We start from the raw sequence: 18,866 nt of genomic DNA, 5'->3' as shown, positions 1-18,866 counted from the left end.
ATAACAATAAATGTTTTTGAATATGATTGCAATTAATACCTTTAAGAACTTTCTTATGAACTTCTTAATTTTAGAGCCTAAGAAATTTCTTAAGATTGTTCTTAAGAAGGTGAATCTGGCCCGTGATCTGTAGCGGAGTGCATCGTGCTCTAATACACGATCTTTGTTAACTTGGTCCTCGGTCCTAGGTGGTAGTGAGTCCTCCTCCTCTCCTCGGATCTTGGTGCAGCTCTTCTTCTTCTTCTTCGTCGACAGCATGGCAGCCGGCAGCGCATGGAGGTCACTGGTAAGACTGCTCTTTATCAGCGGTTTCAGCTCTCTAACGGACAGTTCACAGGTCTCAGTGGGCTGGGACAGCCGTGTCTACGTGGGTGCAGGTGTGCTGGTTCTGTCTGTGGGTGTCAGGGCTGTCTGATCGTTGTCATCCCCCCGCCCTGGCTGGTTAGCTGCGGGTTAGCCCGCGTCCTTCAGTCTCTCTCCACCGCTCTGACACCACCTAAAGGCTGATTTATGGTTCTGCGTTACGCCGACGCAGAGCCTACGGTGCGCGTCGCCGCGTACCCTACGCCGTAGATTCTACGCGGAACCATAAATCTTGTCCATAAATCATGTCACCTGTGTGTAAATCTGCTGCATCCGCTCATCCCTCTCGGCCTGTGCTCTCCATTAAAACCTGACTCCCTTTAACAATACACACATTTAACACTACTAGGTTTGGACAAAACCCACCAAATATCTTTCTATAACACTCTCTCAAAAGCCCTTAATAAACTGGCCTTTTAATCTCTATTTTTGGTGTACCTGAAGATTTTAATAGTTTTACTAAGAAGGAGATTACTATAATTGCTTTTTCCTCTCTTGTAGCTCGTAGACGTACAGGACTGTCTCAGAAAATTAGAATATTGTGATTTTCTGTAATGCAATTACAAAAACAAAAAGGGCTTACAGCTTAAGAAAACTCAAATATCCTATCCCAAAATATTTGAATATTCTGGGAATCTTAATATAAACTGTAAGCCATAATCAGCAATATTAAAATAATAAAAGGCTTGCAATATTTCAGTTGATTTGTAATGAATCCAGAATGTATGACACTTTTGTTTTTTTAATTGCATTACAGAAAATAAATAACTTTATCACAATATTTTAATTTTCTGAGACAGTCCTGTATTTTACTTCAATGGAAGGACCAAAAACCTCCATCTCCCAATTCTTGGTTGAAACACCTGATGTCCTTTTTATATTTAGAGAAAATTAAATACGGTATTAGGGGTTGCTCTGATAAGTTTTCTCATATTTGGGAACATATTCTTTCTCCTGTTAATTCTTTGGCATCCTTGGAAGATTAATTTGATTTAATTTAATTATAGGGAAGTATGATATTGCTAACCATTTCTATTTTATTTTTATTTAGTGTTCCTCTTACCCTGTTTAATTAATTTTTTATTATTTTCTATTTATTTCATTTTATTTTATTATTATTTTTGTTGTTGTTTTGTGTGTCCCTATTTTATTTTATTACTTTATCTTTCTCCTATTATTGTCTTCAATCAAAGTTTGATTGGTAATTGGTACTTACTTTGGGACTTGTTTATAATTATGTATTTTATAGTGTGTGTGTTTTGGGGGTTTTTTTTGTGGTAAAATATAAAACGGGGTAATTTGTCGAATCCTTTTAAAAATGTTTATTGTGTAATATGCATTACATCGACTACCCAATAAAGAAAAGTGAGAAAAAAAAACCCACCAAATATAGTAAAGATACAAAAAGCTCAGAAAGAGGCTAAATGACTTCTGTAATATTCGGCATCATCATAGGAATAAAACGGACATAGAGGAAGCATGCAGCAAAAACATAAAGCAAAAAGTTGTTCATCTTGAAAGAACAACCAGTTGGGATGTGTAACCATGTGCAGTGTGTTGGAGGAGTTAAGTTGACCCTTGTGTCTCCTGCAGGTGACCCAGGTGGGGGGGGCCCTAAGAACCCCCCTAAGGACCCCCGCTCTGTCCAACGCCTCCTTCTCCAGAGGGGTGAGTACTTCAGCTCATGTAACACTGTTGCTAAGCAACGGCACAGGTGTCACATGCTTTTAATCTTCTGGTTGATTGGTCTGTTTTAAACGGAAGAATATCAGGGCCATGGAGTAGAAAAAATATTTGAGAGGGGAAGATTTTTTTTTTATTGTGCACTTCGAGAAAAAAGTTGAAATGTGGAGAAAAAAGTTGAAATGTTGAGATTAATGTTGAAATACAATTTAAAGAATAAAGTCAAAATTTCGTGAATAAAGTCGAAATTTCGCCCTTTTTCTCAACATTTCGACTTTTTTCTCGAAATTGTACTTCAACATTAATCCCGACATTTCGACTTTTTCCTCGACATTTCGACTTTTTTTTCTCGACATTTCGACTTTTTTCTCAAAACTGTATTTCAACATTAATCTCGACATTTCGACTTTTTTCTCGAAGTGTACAATAAAAAAAAATCTTCCCCTCTCAAATATTTTTTCTCCTGCATGACACTAATACTCTTCCGTAATTTTAAAACTGTTCTTTTATTCAAAGTAATTTATTACTTTGAATTAAATATTTAATTAACAAGACTAAAATCTTAATCTGCATTAAAATGAGTAACACGGAGCATCCTTGTTCATCTGCACTTCAAGGTTCACAAATCAGGGATTACTTCCTGTTTTAGCTCATCCAGGTCACATGATTAGAAGTGCCGCCTCCTCCCTGCAGCAGCCAGAGACGTTAGGCCCTCTGGTTGGCTGTCCTTCATCTCGAGCCATCTCAGGACCCTTCTCAGGGCACCGGCGGAGCTTTGCCGGTCCTCATTTTGGACGTGGTTTCAGTAGCCTCCTCTGAACCGAAGATGGATGGAAAGATTTATCCAGAGTGAATGAAACGTTAGTGGCTTCATGGCTAATGGCGCTTTTCCACCAGCACCTACTCGGCTCTACTCATCTCAACTCGGCCTGGTTTCTTTTCCACTACAATCCATCACCCAGATCAGAAGTAGGAGGTTGGAGTGAAGCTGCTGTGACGTATTTGATTGTGTGATCTAAACGAAGAAGACAACAACACTAAAGATGTAGAACCTGGAGGAGATGATAGATGTGCTGCTGGATCTGTGACTTGTGTTTGATATCAAGTTAAAAAATGAGAGTGAAAGAAGCTTCAAGTGGCTACGCTTTTTTTATGTTAGTTTGTCTCTGCGCTGCTGAAAAGTCAGCTGGAGCCGTGAGCAGCTATGAAGAGACAGAGCTCCTGGTAGATCTGGTCGTTCCTTATCTCCGTCTAGATCTCTTTTTAATTCTCTCCTCAGCACCAGGTTTATGAACATCTGACCCTCAGAGTTGGATCATGAAACAGACTTTTGCTGCCGTTGCTGGTTGAATAAAATGAACAAGAATCCGTCAGAGTCTCTTTCTCTGATTTCCTCCTCCTGACTCAGACGTCTGACTCCAACCCCCCGACCAATCGGTGGTCTGTAGTGTGATGATGTCAGATACAGCCGACTCAGCCGCTTAGAACCTCGGCAGAATAGATACAGAAAAGTATCTACTTGACACGTTAGACCCCTAGTGGGAAAGCACAAAGGCGAGTGGAGTCGGGCTGAGTAGGTACTAGTGGAAAAGCAGCATTAGTGTGGTAAGCGGGCGAAGGCGGCCGTGTTCCAGCTTCCACGGCTGCTCCTTCCACCTGCTTGTTGATGCACCAGGAGTGGAGCAGCGTCTGCTTCCACCAGTGTGGCGTCATCCAGAACGTAGAAAGTTTAGGCTTCAAACTGAAAACCTGAGTGACCTCACAGGTCAGTCCAGCTCTCGGTAAATGATTAAAAGGGATGGATTCGTTTCTCTGATCCCTGACAGATGCAGACCGTCACTTTGATTCCCGGTGATGGAATCGGTCCAGAGATTTCCAACGCCGTCATGCAGATCTTCGATGCCGCTAAGGTTGGTGTGATCCCGCCAGAACCCGCCCCTTCTCCTTCTCCCTGAAGCAAGTCAATTAAAGGTGTTTCCCCCGCAGGCTCCCATCCGGTGGGAGGAGAGGAACGTCACAGCCATCAAAGGTCCAGGCGGAAAGTGGATGATCCCGCCTGACGCCAAAGAGTCCATGGACAAGAACAAGATGGGCCTGAAAGGTCAGCCTTGTTCCACCTCAGCTGCGTATGTTTTAGGGCCAATCCCAATCCCAATCCCCCCCCCTACTTTCTACCACTAGCCCTAAAAAGCAGCCACAGGGGTAGGGTCCTTGTAATGTTCCCTAGGGATTGGGACACCACTTGCTTCGTCACTGCGTGGTTTACGTTCGGGTACGTAAGTGACTGCGTAGTTACGTTTGCACATACGTCACACCATATCAGGAAGCCCAGAGATAAAAGCTGTTTTAATTTCCACTGTAGCGCTGTTAATATGCCACTTTATTAAGTTTTAATATTTTTTCAGGCGTAAAAGTAACCGTTAAGATCCCCAACCTGGGCTCAGTTTATCCAAATAACGCCTGTTAAGAAATTTGCTCTGAAGTTTTCGGAGATGAGAAGAGCCGCCGGCGATTTATGTTTCCGCGTTAAATCGACGCAGAGCCTACGGCGTAGGGTACGGCGCGCGTCGCCGCGTAACCTACGCCGTAGGCTCTGCGTTGGTGTAACGCGGAACCATAAATCAGCCTTTATTCTGGCGAGATCTGAAGATACAACGCAACAACGAGCAAGCAAGTGATTATATATATTCACTGAGTAAATATTATGAAAGTAAAATATATATTTCTCGATAGAAATGTAATCAAAACGCATTTTTCAAACTCAAAATATTGATTTTATTCACAAAAAATTAGAAATGTCCGCCATGTTTTTTTGTTTGATTCAGTCTGCAAATGACGACGTAAAGCATTCTGGGAAATTTTCTCTAGCCCTCGGTCAGCGAGTCAGCATCTGAAATCCCTCGCTGTGAAGGGCTAGATTCATACACACTAGCCCTCGTTATGTCCACTAGCCCTACATGTAAAGAGGAATTGGGACACCACTACCCTCAGGGGTAGGACTGAAAAGTAGAACTAGGGGGGATTGGGACTGGGCCTTAGTGGAAGCTGCCGGCTCATCGGTGTCTCTGTTCTGGCTCCTAGGACCCCTGAAGACGCCCATCGCGGCGGGCCACCCCTCCATGAACCTGCTGCTCAGGAAGACCTTCGACCTGTACGCCAACGTCCGGCCCTGCGTCTCCATCGAGGGCTACAAGACGCCGTACACCGACGTGGACCTGGTCACCATCCGGGAGAACACGGAGGGCGAGTACAGCGGCATTGAGCACGTGGTGAGTGTGGCCACGCCGCCACAGCAGGCTCCTGAAACAACTCGGTCACATGACTTCAGTGCTTTTATGTTGTATACAGTCATCCCTGGTTTTTCACAGGGGTTACGTTCCAAAAAGAACCTGTGATAAGTGAAATCCACCAAGTAGCAACCTTTATTTATTTTTTACAATTATTATACAAGGCTTCAAATAGCGGAGATCAGCCCCACCGTGACCCGATTAATTGGATTTGAACAGGAGGAAATGAAAAATGATTATGAAAAAAAATACAATAAGTACAGGAGGACAGATTGTGACTGATGTGTATTTCCCTGCTCTTCTGATGCTGCTGCATCCTGACTCGCTCTGTAGCGTCTTTTTCTCCTAAAGCCGCGGTGCAGGTGTGTTTTTTCCAGAGAAGAACATAGTTATGGGTCGTTGTTGTCGCACCTTTTTCTTCTGGGCAAAAAGATTCTTATAAACCGACACCATGGATTATATCTGAGACTGTAATGAACGATTCATCAAAGGTCCCGTTCTTGAGCTGCTGCTGAAGCTCATTGGCCATTCTCAGCTTGTTGCTAAGCAACCAACGTTATTGACACAGGAAGTGAAGAAGCGGGGAGACTGTTTAGATTGCAGAACACGATGCACAATGAAAATCCATGAAGCAGCGAGACGTGAAAGGTGAACCACGTTATAGCCAGGGATTACTGTAATACCATTTTGATCAGAGAGAAGTGGGATGCATCTTCAGAGCAGAGTGACGTGGTATTGATTTAAAAAAACCTGGACCCAGAACACGGAGACGACAACAACAAGGAGGCGCTCCAGATTTACTGTTGGAGCCTTTCTAAAGTCCCAAATTCTACCATTTTGACACCACACAGAGTCATGTAATTACCGCCTACATAATTGGTGTTCTGGGTGCTGCGGTAAGATTCCCTCCATGAGAGCAAGGCAGGGCAGGTTTATTTGTAGCACATTTCAGCTACAAGGCAGTTGAAAGTGCTTAACAGAATGTTGTTGCAGATCGTGGACGGCGTGGTCCAGAGCATCAAGCTGATCACAGAGATCGCCAGCAGACGCATCGCAGAGTACGCCTTCGAATACGCCAGGAACAACCAGAGGAGCAGCGTGACGGCAGTGCACAAGGCCAACATCATGTCAGTGTCCAACATTAACACGCAAAATACTCAATCAGAAGAGAGTTTAATGCCGACTGCGGGCCCCGGGACGACCCCGGGGTCGCCTGTGTGTGTGTGTGTGCTGCTCATGGTCATCCTCTCTCTGCAGGAGGATGTCTGACGGCCTCTTCCTCAGGAAATGTCGGGAGGTGGCTGAGAACTACAGAGACGTCAAGTTCACCGAGATGTACCTGGACACCGTCTGCCTGAACGTGAGTCACCTGACCCCGAACACACGCCTGACCCTGAACACGCGCCTGACCCTGAACACGCGCCTGACCCTGAACACGCCTGACCCTGAACACGCATGACCCTGAACACGCATGACCCTGAACACACGCCTGACCCCGAACACACACCTGACCCCGAACACACGCCTGACCCCGAACACGCCTGACCCTGAACACGCCTGACCCCGAACACACGCCTGACCCCGAACACACGCCTGACCCTGAACACGCCTGACCCTGAACACGCCTGACCCTGAACACGCGCCTGACCCCGAACACACACCTGACCCTGAACACACCTGACCCTGAACACGCGCCTGACCCCGAACACGCGCCTGACCCCGAACACACGCCTGACCCTGAACACGCGCCTGACCCCGAACACGCGCCTGACCCCGAACACGCGCCTGACCCCGAACACGCGCCTGACCCCGAACACGCGCCTGACGACATCTTTAAAATTGCTCTGTTGCTTAGATAGTTTTGTGATTAGTTGAGGCACAGAGACAGGATCTCCGTGTTTGCTGTTGTCTGTTTTTCTGCGTCACAGCTGCCATTGCTGCTAGCTTGCTAGCTATGCTATTCAGTGTTTCCTCTAGGAATTTTTTCAGCAGTGGGGGCATGCTTCCCGGGGGGGTGGCGGCGGCGGTGGCGGCGTTGACTAGGCCCGGCCCAAAGCAATCGGCGTGTGGAAACTCAACAACAATAACGCCTGGCATGAGTGTCACAATACTTAATTGTGGCTCATGATACTATACCATCCAAATTATAGCAATAGCACTGATTTGACTAGATGTGTTAAGAGCATAGTATTCTAGTTTAACTTGAATACTGTCTAACTCAGTCCCTCTGTTTGATCCAATACAAAACAGGTATCTGAAATACACAACACTGTATGAGTTATGATAAATCACAATGTAATGAGGGTGTAAATATACAGTTTAACTTGAATACTCACATAGAAATGAAAGTTGAACGTTAACCTAAAAAAACAAACCAGCAATGCTATTTTTCTCAATGTTTAGGGATAAAGAGTTTCTTCAACAGGTCACTTTTTTCTGCAACTCTGTCATTGTCAAGGGACATGAGGATGTCTTTCTCTGTGGTCATAAGCATGGTGTTCTTGTGTCTGTGTGCTCCCCCCTCACAAAAGAAAAACAGAGAAACATATTTTCTCATGAACAAATGTAATTGTCTGAAAGATGGTTCAAATGTTATTTCATTGCCCGAAAAATGTTATTTTGTTACTTGGAAAATTCGGCACTACCTTGTTCTCTATAGCTGATATAACATGAATTACTCCTATGTGGGATCAATAAAGTTCTTATTTTTGCCATCTGAGAAATTCAATATATTATATTTGATGCCTAACTGTTTCCATCTGGGAAGTCAGGATGACATTCCCTTCATCCAAATGCACTTTTGTTCTTATTCTACCAAAGTCTATGTTGTGCACCTTTCCAAAAAGACACATGTTTACAGCACCAATAATTTCTGTATTAATTCTGATTTTTGATCGATTTCTTTTTATGTTTTGAAGATAATTTTAAAAATAAAACCGGGTTAAACTTTAGCCAAAACGAGGCGTAGTTTAATAGAAAAACACAGAAAAACTCCCACAGGGAACTCAGAACTTCTTCACAAATAACTTAAAAATCACAGAGAGGAAAAAAAAAACACCAGCAAACTAACAAACAAAGCAACAAAGCTCAGAGTTAAGAAAACGAACCAGCAATGCCGATGAACAACTCGCAGCCCCGCTCCATAACTTCTCCTCCCGGGCTGCAGGTGGTTTAAGGATGATTTATGGTTCCGCGTTAAAACGACGCAGAGCCAACGGCGTAGGTTACGCCGAGGCGCGCGCCGTACGTTGCTGCGTCGATTTAACGCGGAACCATAAATCAAGGCTTCACAGCGCGACTCACTGTCCGCCGCGCAGCTCCTCGCCACGCCGACTCCACGCTCATATATTTAATAAATTTATAAAGCCCATATATTTATAAAGCCCCGCCTGGCCGAGCCCTAACACTGTGGCCGGCCGCCATCCGTCCTGGACTACTGGCCGTTCTGTGATTCTCCAGATCACACAGATGGCCAGTCCGCCTCAGTTGGCTAATAAGTCTACCTTTTCTCCGGTAATTCGCTGCCTTTATTTCTTACGGCGACTTCTCCTTTTTTTTTTTCTTACGACGACTCTGACTCTGACTCTGACTCTGACTCTGACCTGGTGCCTAACGTGATGTCACTTTAGGCCGCGCTCTCGCGAGTAATTAAGTCCCCCAAACACCCCACTCACTCCCTCCCCTCCCCCCGCCGTTGCGCTCATCATCACACAGGCTGTGCTGTGAAGGTGGAGAGATGCGGCGATGGTGCATTTGCAAAAAAAAAAAAAAAAAAAAAATTATAATAGAATTTTTTTTTCAGGCGTGGCGGCTATGATTCAGCAGTGGCGGGCCGCCACTGCTGAATGAATGTAGAGGAAACACTGCTATTTGTTCGTCTAGTTGAAGTTGAGTGTTTCTGTGATTTATTGATTATCGCTGCGAATTTAGCCGTCGTGTGGTTTCAACAAATATATCTCCATCGGAACGACGTTTAATACGCGTGTAAAACTTTGATTATTCAAGTTTTGAAGAGTTGATGGGGAGCCCCTTCCCCCTACGTCTCTCTCCTACACCGCCAAACTGGAAGCCGTCTAATTCTCTCCTGACTGGTTCTGACTCAGTTTTTCTTCTGGACCAAAACCCACTGGCTACTATTCATCAACCAGTTCTGACAAACTGCTTGGTTCTCAGTGACCCACCACTGTCTCTGTGTCTGTCCAGATGGTTCAGGATCCCACCCAGTTCGATGTCCTGGTCATGCCCAACCTGTACGGAGACATTCTGAGGTGAGTGTTGGGAGTGATGATCAGTGATGTTGCTGTTCTGCCCGGCTGAGCTCGTCTGACTGTGTTCCAGCGACCTGTGCGCCGGTCTGATCGGAGGACTCGGCGTGACGCCCAGCGGGAACATCGGCGCCAATGGAATCGCTATCTTTGAGTCGGTCAGTTTGTCCCTCTGCGGTAATATGATCTCTGGCTGCTGTGGTCATGTGATCTCTGGCTGTGATCTGAAACGTGCATGTTTTCCCTGCAGGTGCACGGCACGGCCCCCGACATCGCGGGGAAGGACCTGGCCAACCCCACCGCCCTGCTGCTGAGCGCCGTCATGATGCTACGCCACATGGGTCTCCATGACTACGGCAACAAGATCCAGACGGCCTGCTTCGACACCATCAGAGAGAAGAAGGTGAGAGGGGACAGGTGCACGTTTGAGCATGCTTACATCACTTCCAGAGCAGCCAACCAGACCAGAGGCAGCTCTGCAGGCAGCCAATCAGCACGCTGCATGTGTAGTCTGCTGAAAGTCCATCCATCCATTTTCTTCCACTTATCTGTTACCGGGTCGTGGGGGCAGCAACCTCAACAGAGATGCCCAGACTTCCTTCACCCCAGACACTTCCTCCATCTCTTCCTCCATCTCTTCCTCCAGCTCTTCCTCCAGCTCTTCCTCCAGCTCTTCCTCCATCTCTTCCTCCATCTCTTCCTCCAGCTCTTCCTCCAGCTCTTCCCCCAGCTCTTCCTCCAGCTCTTCCTCCAGCTCTTCCTCCATCTCTTCCTCCATCTCTTCCTCCAGCTCTTCCTCCAGCTCTTCCCCCAGCTCTTCCTCCATCTCTTCCTCCGGCTCTTCCTCCATCTCTTCCTCCAGCTCTTCCTCCAGCTCTTCCTCCATCTCTTCCTCCAGCTCTTCCTCCAGCTCTTCCTCCATCTCTTCCTCCATTTCTTCCTCCATTTCTTCCTCCAGCTCTTCCTCCAGCTCTTCCTCCATCTCTTCCTCCATTTCTTCCTCCAGCTCTTCCTCCATCTCTTCCTGCAGCTCTTCCTCCATCTCTTCCTCCAGCTCTTCCGAGGGGAGTCCGAGGCGTTCCCAGGCCGCCTGAGAGACATAGTCTCTCCATCGTGTCCTGGGTCTTCCCCGGTGGGACATGCCTGGAACACCTCCCTAGGGAGGAGGGACATGCGTGGAACACCTCCCTAGGGAGGAGGGACATGCCTGGAACACCTCTCTAGGGAGGAGGGACATGCCTGGAACACCTCCCTAGGGATGTGGGACATGCCTGGAACACCTCCCTAGGGAGGAGGGACATGCCTGGAACACCTCCCTAGGGAAGAGGGACATGCCTGGTTGGTGTTGACAGGAAGGACCAGCCAGCCTGCACTTTCAGAATAAGAGCTTTATTCTGACGACAGTGACACCTAGTGGCCGTCAGTGGCGTCCGCCCCTTCAGGTTCCCGTAGCAACGGTGCTTGTCGTTTCAGGTGCTGACGAAGGACCTGGGAGGAGATTCCAAGTGTTCCGAGTTCACCGCTGACATCTGCCGCCGGATCCAGGACATGGACTGAAGCTGCTGTTGGCAGAAAAACGGAGGGGGCGGAGCCTCTGATGGGGACAGGGGGCGGTCCTAAACATTCACACACGCACAAAGTTTGACCTGACCAAGAACCAGAATGTACTGTATCAACAGTTTTTCATCAGAAATACAGTCAGCTCTGTTGTTGCATATTCACTCCTTTTTTAATGTTAGCAGCTGAACTGTTCGTTTATTTATTGTTTCCAAATCCTGCTGTCTTATCTTCCTCTGACAAATAATAGACAAATATTAAAGTCTCTGAACTAGTCCTGAGTTTTCACTGAGTTTTCACTGAGTTTTCACTGAGTTTTCACTGAGTTTTCACTGAGTTTTCACTGAGTTGGAGCAGCTCCGACAAAAACCAACACTCCGCCATCAGCTTCCTCCATTAGCCGCGCCTCAAACCGCTGGATGCTCACAGACAACGTCTCAGCCACTTTAAAGTCAAATAAAAAGTTCGGACCCTTCACAGCAGCTTTATTTTGGCTCTAGTGGCCTTTTATTCAAGGTTTAGACAGGAAGGGGTAGAGAGAGAGAATGGGGGACGACATCATAATTATGAGTTTAATTCTTATCATTCATACTCCACAAGAAGAAGGAATGATTTGCATATCCCCTTCTGTAGAACCCCAGTTGCCAAATTCTCATTTATGTATCGACATCTAATTGAAAAATGCTCAACATTATCTGCATTCAGAAGAAAGCTGAAAAAAGTTTATAGATTTTTAATATCGATGTTTTTCATTTACCATTATTCAAATACAAACCAGATTCGGTTGAAGTTGGGAAATTGCGTAAAATGTAAATAAAAACAAAATACAACGATTTGAAAATCCTTCTCAACCTATATTCGATTGAATGCTGCACGTGTTGCAGCCATGAAATTCTAAGTTAATTTTTATTCGAAAAATAAAATAAAGTTTGAGTTTGAGCATTAAATATGTTGTCTTTGTAGTGTATTCAATTGAATATGGGTTGAAAAGGATTGTCAAATCATTGTATTTTGTTTTTATTTACATTTTACACAATTTCCCAACTTTAACCGGATCTGGTTTCCAAGCTATTTAATGGTATTTTGAAGTATCGTATAACTCTTGAGTTATCAGTTATACTGTATAGGCCTATGTATTGTGCTTATGTGATTTTGTGAATTCTTTTTTTATTGTTTTTATCTTTTTTCCTCTGTGTAATGTTCCTTTTTACGAGTGCAAACAATAAAACAGACAAACAAAACACAGCAAAGGGCAGCAGGCCGGGATTCAAACCTGCGACCGCTGCAGGAGGAGCAGCCTCAGTACATGGGTCGCTTGGTTAACCACTGGGCCACCCAGCAGCCTCAAAGCAGCTTCTTTTATTACTTTAGATTAGATTAGATAGTCCTTTGTTCCCTCAGTGGGAAATTTGCTTTGTGCAGCAGCAGTACACTCAACACACACATGCAGCGAAAGGGTAAAAAATATTAATATTATATTCATATTATTACAAAATATAAACAGTAGGTATATACCAGGGGTCACCAACTATATTTGTCAGAGGGCCAGAATTTTACCGGACAGTCACCTTGAGGGCCGGACCCTCAAATAAAGATTAAATAAAAATCAAATTAAATAAACATCAAATTATTTGATATTTGTTGTTGCAGCTTCTCTTTCCAAACTTCTGTGAGCCGCTACTGAGCGGGTCAACACAGTCAAAAACAAAAGACAGACGCGGATCCAGCGTCACTCCCAAATTGATGCAATTTAATAATAATTCAGCAGATTATACTGTTGCAAAAAGTATCCATCAAAAGACAAAAAAAGCATCTTATTTTAATTCTGCGATCTGCCCTTTGCAGTCAAAAAACTGTCCCGCTTCCCACTCTCACACTCTTCCCTTCATCTGCAGGTGTCAATAATCACTCATTAAATCACTGCAGACGCTCTGACACAAGAAAGGAGGGGCGAAGACAACGCAACAAACCAACGAAAAATGATTCCTTCTGAACTTATCTGTCCATAATATATACAACACAAACAAAACCTCCCCCCCACAAACCAATTCATATACACCTTCTTTCAAATAAAGGATTAAGTAAATAAAGTATAATTAGACTAACCAGGATTCATTTTGGCCTCAACATTTGTTGTTTATATTTTTTTTCCATTTCATTACAGAACTGAAGGCATCTTTAGCCTTTATGAGTCAGTCTCCTATCACCTAGACCACAGTCATCCACCAGGAGTGATAGAGATATTTTGCCTCAACTCAATTAAGTCAACTTTATTTATAGAGCACTTGAAAAACCAACACCACGGAAGAGCTAAGAAAAAGGCCTCTTAACTCAGGTAAAATGGCTCTCAAAGGCCATGAAAAGAAGAGTTGATGTGGAAAACAGATCCTTTATCGATGACTGGACTGAAAAGTATGCATTTATCATGCCAACCTTCCCAAATATGTCACCTGTATGCCTCATTTGAAACGAAACTGTTAATGCTGATCCTCATAATTATGGAATCCAGTCACGGGCTGTATTGGACGGTTCCGGCCCACGGGCCGCCAGTTGATCACTGGTATATACAGTGGAATGAAAATAAAAGTGCAGTACGAGAAAGAAAGAAAAACGGTGCAAAAAAAGCAGGTAGGATGTGTATGAGGTATAAAGATATTGCACATCTTGTTGTTATTGTCCATTAGCTACTGTGATCAGCCTGCTTGTGGAGTCTGATGGCAGCGGGGAGGAAGGACCTGATGTCTCTCAGTGACGCATCGCGGGTGAAGAAGTCGGTCACTGATGGAGCTCTCCAGGACAGTCTCATGAAGGGGGGGGGAGACATTGTCCATGATGGATGACAGCTTTGCCACCATCCTCCTCTCCCCCACCACCTCCACAGGATGGAGACTGCAGCCCAGGACAGAACTAGTACTACTACTACAGCCCAGGACAGAGCCGGCTTTCCTCTCCACCTTGTCCAGTCTCTTCCTCTCTGCTGCAGTGATGCTGCTGCTCCAGCAGAGACACCATAAAAGATGGCCGACGCCACCACAGAGTCATAGAAGTTCCTCAGGAGGCCGTCCCTCACTCCGAAGGACCTCAGTCTGCGCAGCAGGTGCAGTCTGGTTTGGACTTTCTTATAAAGTGCCTGAGTACGACGGAGTATTAGGGCCAAACTAAGACAAAAAAAATTGGAAATTACAAGAATAAAGTCGTAATATTATGAGAATAAAGTTGTAATATTACGAGAATAAAGTCGTAATATTACAAGAATAAAGTCGTAATATTACGAAAATAAAGTCGTAACATTACGAGAATAAATTTGTCATATTACGAGAATAAAGTCGTAATTTATGAGAATATATTGTATGTAAGTATATGTATATGTATATGTATATGTATGTATGTATTGTAATATTGTATGCGATGGCAGGGAATACAGAGAACTGATCTAGGACTTTGTGAACTGGTGTCAGTGGAACTGCCTCCAGAACAGCTCAGGGAAAACTGAGGAGCTGGTAGCTGGTGCCCCCCCGACACTGGTGAACATGCAGGGAACGGACATAACGAGAGTGGACTCTTTCTGTTGACTGTTGCCTTTCTTCTTGTTTGTCTTGCTGCTGTAACTGTAAATTTCCCCATTGTGGGACAATAAAGCAACATTTCATTTGATCTAATCTTATTGTTTTCCCGTTTCTCTTTATTATTAAATTTTTTTGACTGAATAGTGCAAGCGATTATAATGGATTACAATGGAGCAGCCTTCAGACATTCTTAAATAACGCTGTCATCTTTGAGAGCTCACCCCGGCTCATTCCTTCACGTAGAGAAACAGTTGGAAATGTTAACAAGTCACACGACTTTGGACTACAACATATGTAAGCCGTGTGTCCGTACAGTCTACAGGGGCTTCAAACTGCTTATTCATGGAGCTGAGAAGGGGGAGAGACACAAAGTGCAGCTTGTCTCGTTGCCGGGGCGACTAATGTTTAATTTCTCTGTTCTATAAGTAGAACTGGCAGTGCAGCTCCTGTGATGGACAGTAGGAGCTCACATGTAGTTTTTAATGTAATAAATGTACTTGAAAAGACTTGTAATAGCAGACTTACAACATATCCTCCTCTCTTCAAATGATCTTTTCCTTTTCAGCTCACCTTCCCCTCTTCAGATGATTTTTTTTCTTTTCAGCTAATCTTCATCTTTTCAATGTTTTCTCCTATCTTCTCCTACTCTTTTCAAATTTTCAGATGGCTAAGCTAAACTTTCACAACTTTCTTCACATTTTTACCTGACTTGCAATTGTTTTTACATTTTCAGCAGTTCACCTTGTTTGCCAGCAAAGTTTAGCTCTCGTTCAGCTTTCATTCAGCATGGCAGCATTCAACCTGCATTTTCACAGGAAATGCAGCCTTTTCTAGTTTCAAATATTTTATTTTTTTTTAGATTTGTTTCAAATGTAAAGTGCATATTAAATCAAATGTATTATTATTATTATTAGTCCTGATTTGAGAGTACAGACTTGACATGAGGATGTCTAGACAGATTTGATCAGAACAGAAAGTAATATTAATTAGTATCATTGGTTAGCATAAGTTGCATGTTCCAGCTGACTTTTCAACATGGTGCTGCACAGTATCAGGAAGTAAATGACTAGATTAATTAATTCATGATTTATGTAACAGACAGTATGAAATCACTCAAAACTTAAATGTAAAGGTAAAGTTTTGAAAAATAAAGTCAGAACTTGTGAGATTAAACTCTTTTGCCAAAAAAAAAAAAACGTGGTGTGTCTCGTCTATATATATATATATATATATATATATATATATATATATATATTTATATATATATATATATATATATATATATATATATATATATATATATATATATATATATATATATACATACAAATATTTTTATGTATATTCTTCTGATGCTTAATATTATATAATTAGTTTCTTATCTCACTACTAAGCTTAAATGTTGCTGTAACAGTGTGAATGTCCCTGCTGTGGGATGAATAAAGACTAATCTTATCTTGTTTTTAAAAACACACTGTGATTACATTATGTCTTTATTACAGCTCTTCAGACAAAGAAGTGCGAAGTAGCAAAACAGATGACCGCTAGCTCTTAACCACAACCAGCCATGTATCAGATGATGCCCCTAATGCATAAAATGTTGTATTATACAGTATGTAAGTATAATTTTACCTGTGTGGTGCAAAAAAATGTCGTCGTACCATTCCAGACTATAAATATGTTTATTTCTTCTGCAAAGTTGAACATTGAACATGCAGGTCTGGATCCAGACCCTCGTCGTCAGCCATGGTTGGCTCAGATCTAAGTACCACCCACTGAGCGTTAACATTCGCTGCTGTTTGAGTCCACAGTGATGAAGGGGGTTTGTCTTGTCTCTTTTCTACAGCTGATGGTTAGACTATTAAATTCAGCTAAGCTAGCAACAGTGTAAACTGTGAAACTGACATCAGTCAACATATCTCTGGAGCTAAATAAAATTACAGACTGGGAACTGTTCACAATCATGTCGGTGAGTTTGGCGTGTACACAAGTTGCAGAATTTAAATTAAGGTTTGTTGAGTTCAATTGTTTTTATGAGTTGAAAAAAATCACTTAAAAAAAACAGACAAATAAATCAGGACAGTTTCTGAGCACCATGTTTCACATGCTTTTCTCTGTTTTTCTGCTGGACGTCCTGTAGCCAGACCCGTTTAGGCTGACCACAGAAACCAATCAGTTTAGCTCCAGCAGTCATGTGTCCCGCTCCAGCCAAACAGACAAGTTGGCTTTGTTTCTGCCAGACCTCTGCTCCTTCAGACATTGGTAGTAGAGTGTGTTGTGGAGAAGTTGTCTAGGCGGAATCGGACTACTGTGCCATGGGGAGGCATGGAGGACAGGAAGTGGCGGCCGAGCACTTGGCGGCATGCTTTACGGAAGTTCTCGGACATGAAGGCATAGAGGATGGGATTGACACAGGAGTTTCCATAGGACAGGCAGTGGGAGATGATGCGGAAGGCAAAGGTAGCGTCGTTGAGGGGGAAGGTGCCGAACTCCACCCACATGGCAATAATATGGTGGGGCATCCAGCAGATGGTGAAGGCCGCCACAACCAGAAGGACCGTCTGAGTCGTCTAGGGAGAAAAAACACCAATCTGAATTTACATAATGTTAGACATAAACACATCATATTTTCAAGTGTGTGTTTAGGCAGTCCACAATGATTCCCCAGCCGTACTTGAACCAGTCCAAAATTATTCTTCACTCTGCATTCAATCATCAAAGAGAACAGGACCATTCTTCAAAAGTTCCCCAAACAATCCACAACCATTCCTGAAATAGATCAGAAGGATTCTTAGGACAATGATTATTCTTCAGAGTCCTCAACCATTCCACAAATGATCCATAACCATTTCACAAATGATCCATAACCATTCCTCAAACAGTACTAAACCATTACTTTAATAGTCCTGAACCGTTTCTCTAACAATCTGTAACTATTCCTCACACAGTCTTGAACCATTCCTCAAATGATCCGTAACCATTCCTCAAACTAACCACAAACCACAACCATTTCTCACACAGTCCTGAACCATTTCTCACACAGTCCTGAACCCTTCTGCAAACAGTCCTGAATCATTCCTCAGACAGTACTGAACCATTTCTCAAACCATCCTGAATCTGAAACTAGGATTGTCCCAATCAGGTTTTTCTGATTCTGAGTCATTTGATTTTGAGTATCTGACGATACCGAGTCCTGATCCGATACTTTCGTAACACATACAAAAAAAAGCAAAATAAACAGATCCAGGTTGTCCCCTATTTTTATTTTATTCACCTTATTTTATCATTTTGCACTTAAACAGTGAAGTTCTCTTTGAAGTAGCTTGAACAATCAAGTAATAATAGTGCAATTATTAACTCGTAAAATTGTGCAAATTTAAACATAAATTTGAATTAAATAAAAACAGCAGCTAGACCCAACGCAAATCTGGCAAGAGCGGGAGGTTTGAACTTTGCTGTGGGCGGCTAAAAAAACACTGCCGGATCGAGATGTAGCCTAGCGACAAGATGGAAATCAATGAGGTGGAAAAGAACCTCAAACATGGTCTTTACGAAACAAAGACAAAGCAAAGCCAGTCAGATATTTGGAGAAACTGCGTTAGTGTCTGTGGAGCATCTTGGAAGAAAGACGAGGGATTGGACCCTCACTCGGTCAGCAACATTCTCTTCCTCCACATTAATATAATGGCCAAGCGAGTCATTTGTTCAATTAATTTGTTTAATTCGTTAACTTTGTTTATTTTATGTTATTTATTAGTGTTATTTGAGCCATTCCCAGCCTACTCTCGTTAACCTCAATCACATAATTGATGCGTGTGCCAAAGGCAAAATAGATTGTGCGATGATGACAATGATGGATTTGCATCTAACTTTCAGTCAGGTGACCTATGAACTGTTAATTATCCATCAAGCTCCACATTGATCATGTTAACATTAAATCAGATAGATTTGTTCAGCACATTTCTCTTGCGGGACGGGACACTAAATCAATGCATCTATATTATTGTGCGGCATGAATTCTCAGAGTTTTGCGGGTGCGGGCGGTAGTATAACACACAGGTTGCAGGTGCGGGCGGTAATGGTCAGAAATTCAGCGGGAGCGGGATGAAAAAAACAGTCCTGCGCAGGGCTCTAAGCCGGGGTGT

General features: G+C 43.4%; 2 protein-coding genes across 2 annotated transcripts in view; one reads left to right on the top strand and one right to left on the bottom strand.

Annotated features, from left to right (window-relative positions):
• Positions 1 to 202: 202 nt before the first annotated feature.
• Positions 203 to 11,431, top strand: LOC133457335 (isocitrate dehydrogenase [NAD] subunit alpha, mitochondrial). Its single transcript, XM_061736502.1, has 11 exons — positions 203 to 286; positions 1,957 to 2,031; positions 3,873 to 3,956; positions 4,033 to 4,147; positions 5,128 to 5,315; positions 6,327 to 6,460; positions 6,591 to 6,693; positions 9,537 to 9,601; positions 9,672 to 9,756; positions 9,849 to 10,001; positions 11,072 to 11,431. The coding sequence occupies exons 1-11, from the start codon at positions 257 to 259 to the stop codon at positions 11,153 to 11,155; spliced, it is 1,116 nt and encodes a 371-aa protein (XP_061592486.1). The 5' UTR covers positions 203 to 256; the 3' UTR covers positions 11,156 to 11,431.
• A 4,958-nt stretch (positions 11,432 to 16,389) lies between these two features.
• galr1b (galanin receptor 1b) overlaps positions 16,390 to 18,866 on the bottom strand; it is a 31,777-nt gene continuing 29,300 nt past the window's right edge. The window contains exon 3 of the mRNA XM_061736490.1: positions 16,390 to 17,291. Coding sequence (XP_061592474.1) covers positions 16,974 to 17,291 — 318 coding nt within the window. The 3' untranslated portion in view covers positions 16,390 to 16,973. The remainder of the gene's footprint in view (positions 17,292 to 18,866) is intronic.

The sequence above is a fragment of the Cololabis saira genome, chromosome 2, assembly GCF_033807715.1.
Source record: "Cololabis saira isolate AMF1-May2022 chromosome 2, fColSai1.1, whole genome shotgun sequence".
Taxonomy (NCBI): Eukaryota; Metazoa; Chordata; class Actinopteri; order Beloniformes; family Belonidae; genus Cololabis; species Cololabis saira.
Note: the sequence above shows the minus strand (reverse complement) of the source record. Positions and strands in the feature narration are given on the sequence as shown.

What these genes read in the sequence shown, in the direction of transcription:
- LOC133457335 (XM_061736502.1), top strand. Translation starts at nt 257, where the DNA reads ATGGCAGCCGGCAGCGCATGGAGGTCACTG. An exon ending in AGATCTTCGATGCCGCTAAG is followed by an intron (nt 3,957 to 4,032) that starts GTTGGTGTGATC and finishes TTTCCCCCGCAG; the next exon opens with GCTCCCATCCGGTGGGAGGA. An exon ending in GAATCGCTATCTTTGAGTCG is followed by an intron (nt 9,757 to 9,848) that starts GTCAGTTTGTCC and finishes TTTTCCCTGCAG; the next exon opens with GTGCACGGCACGGCCCCCGA.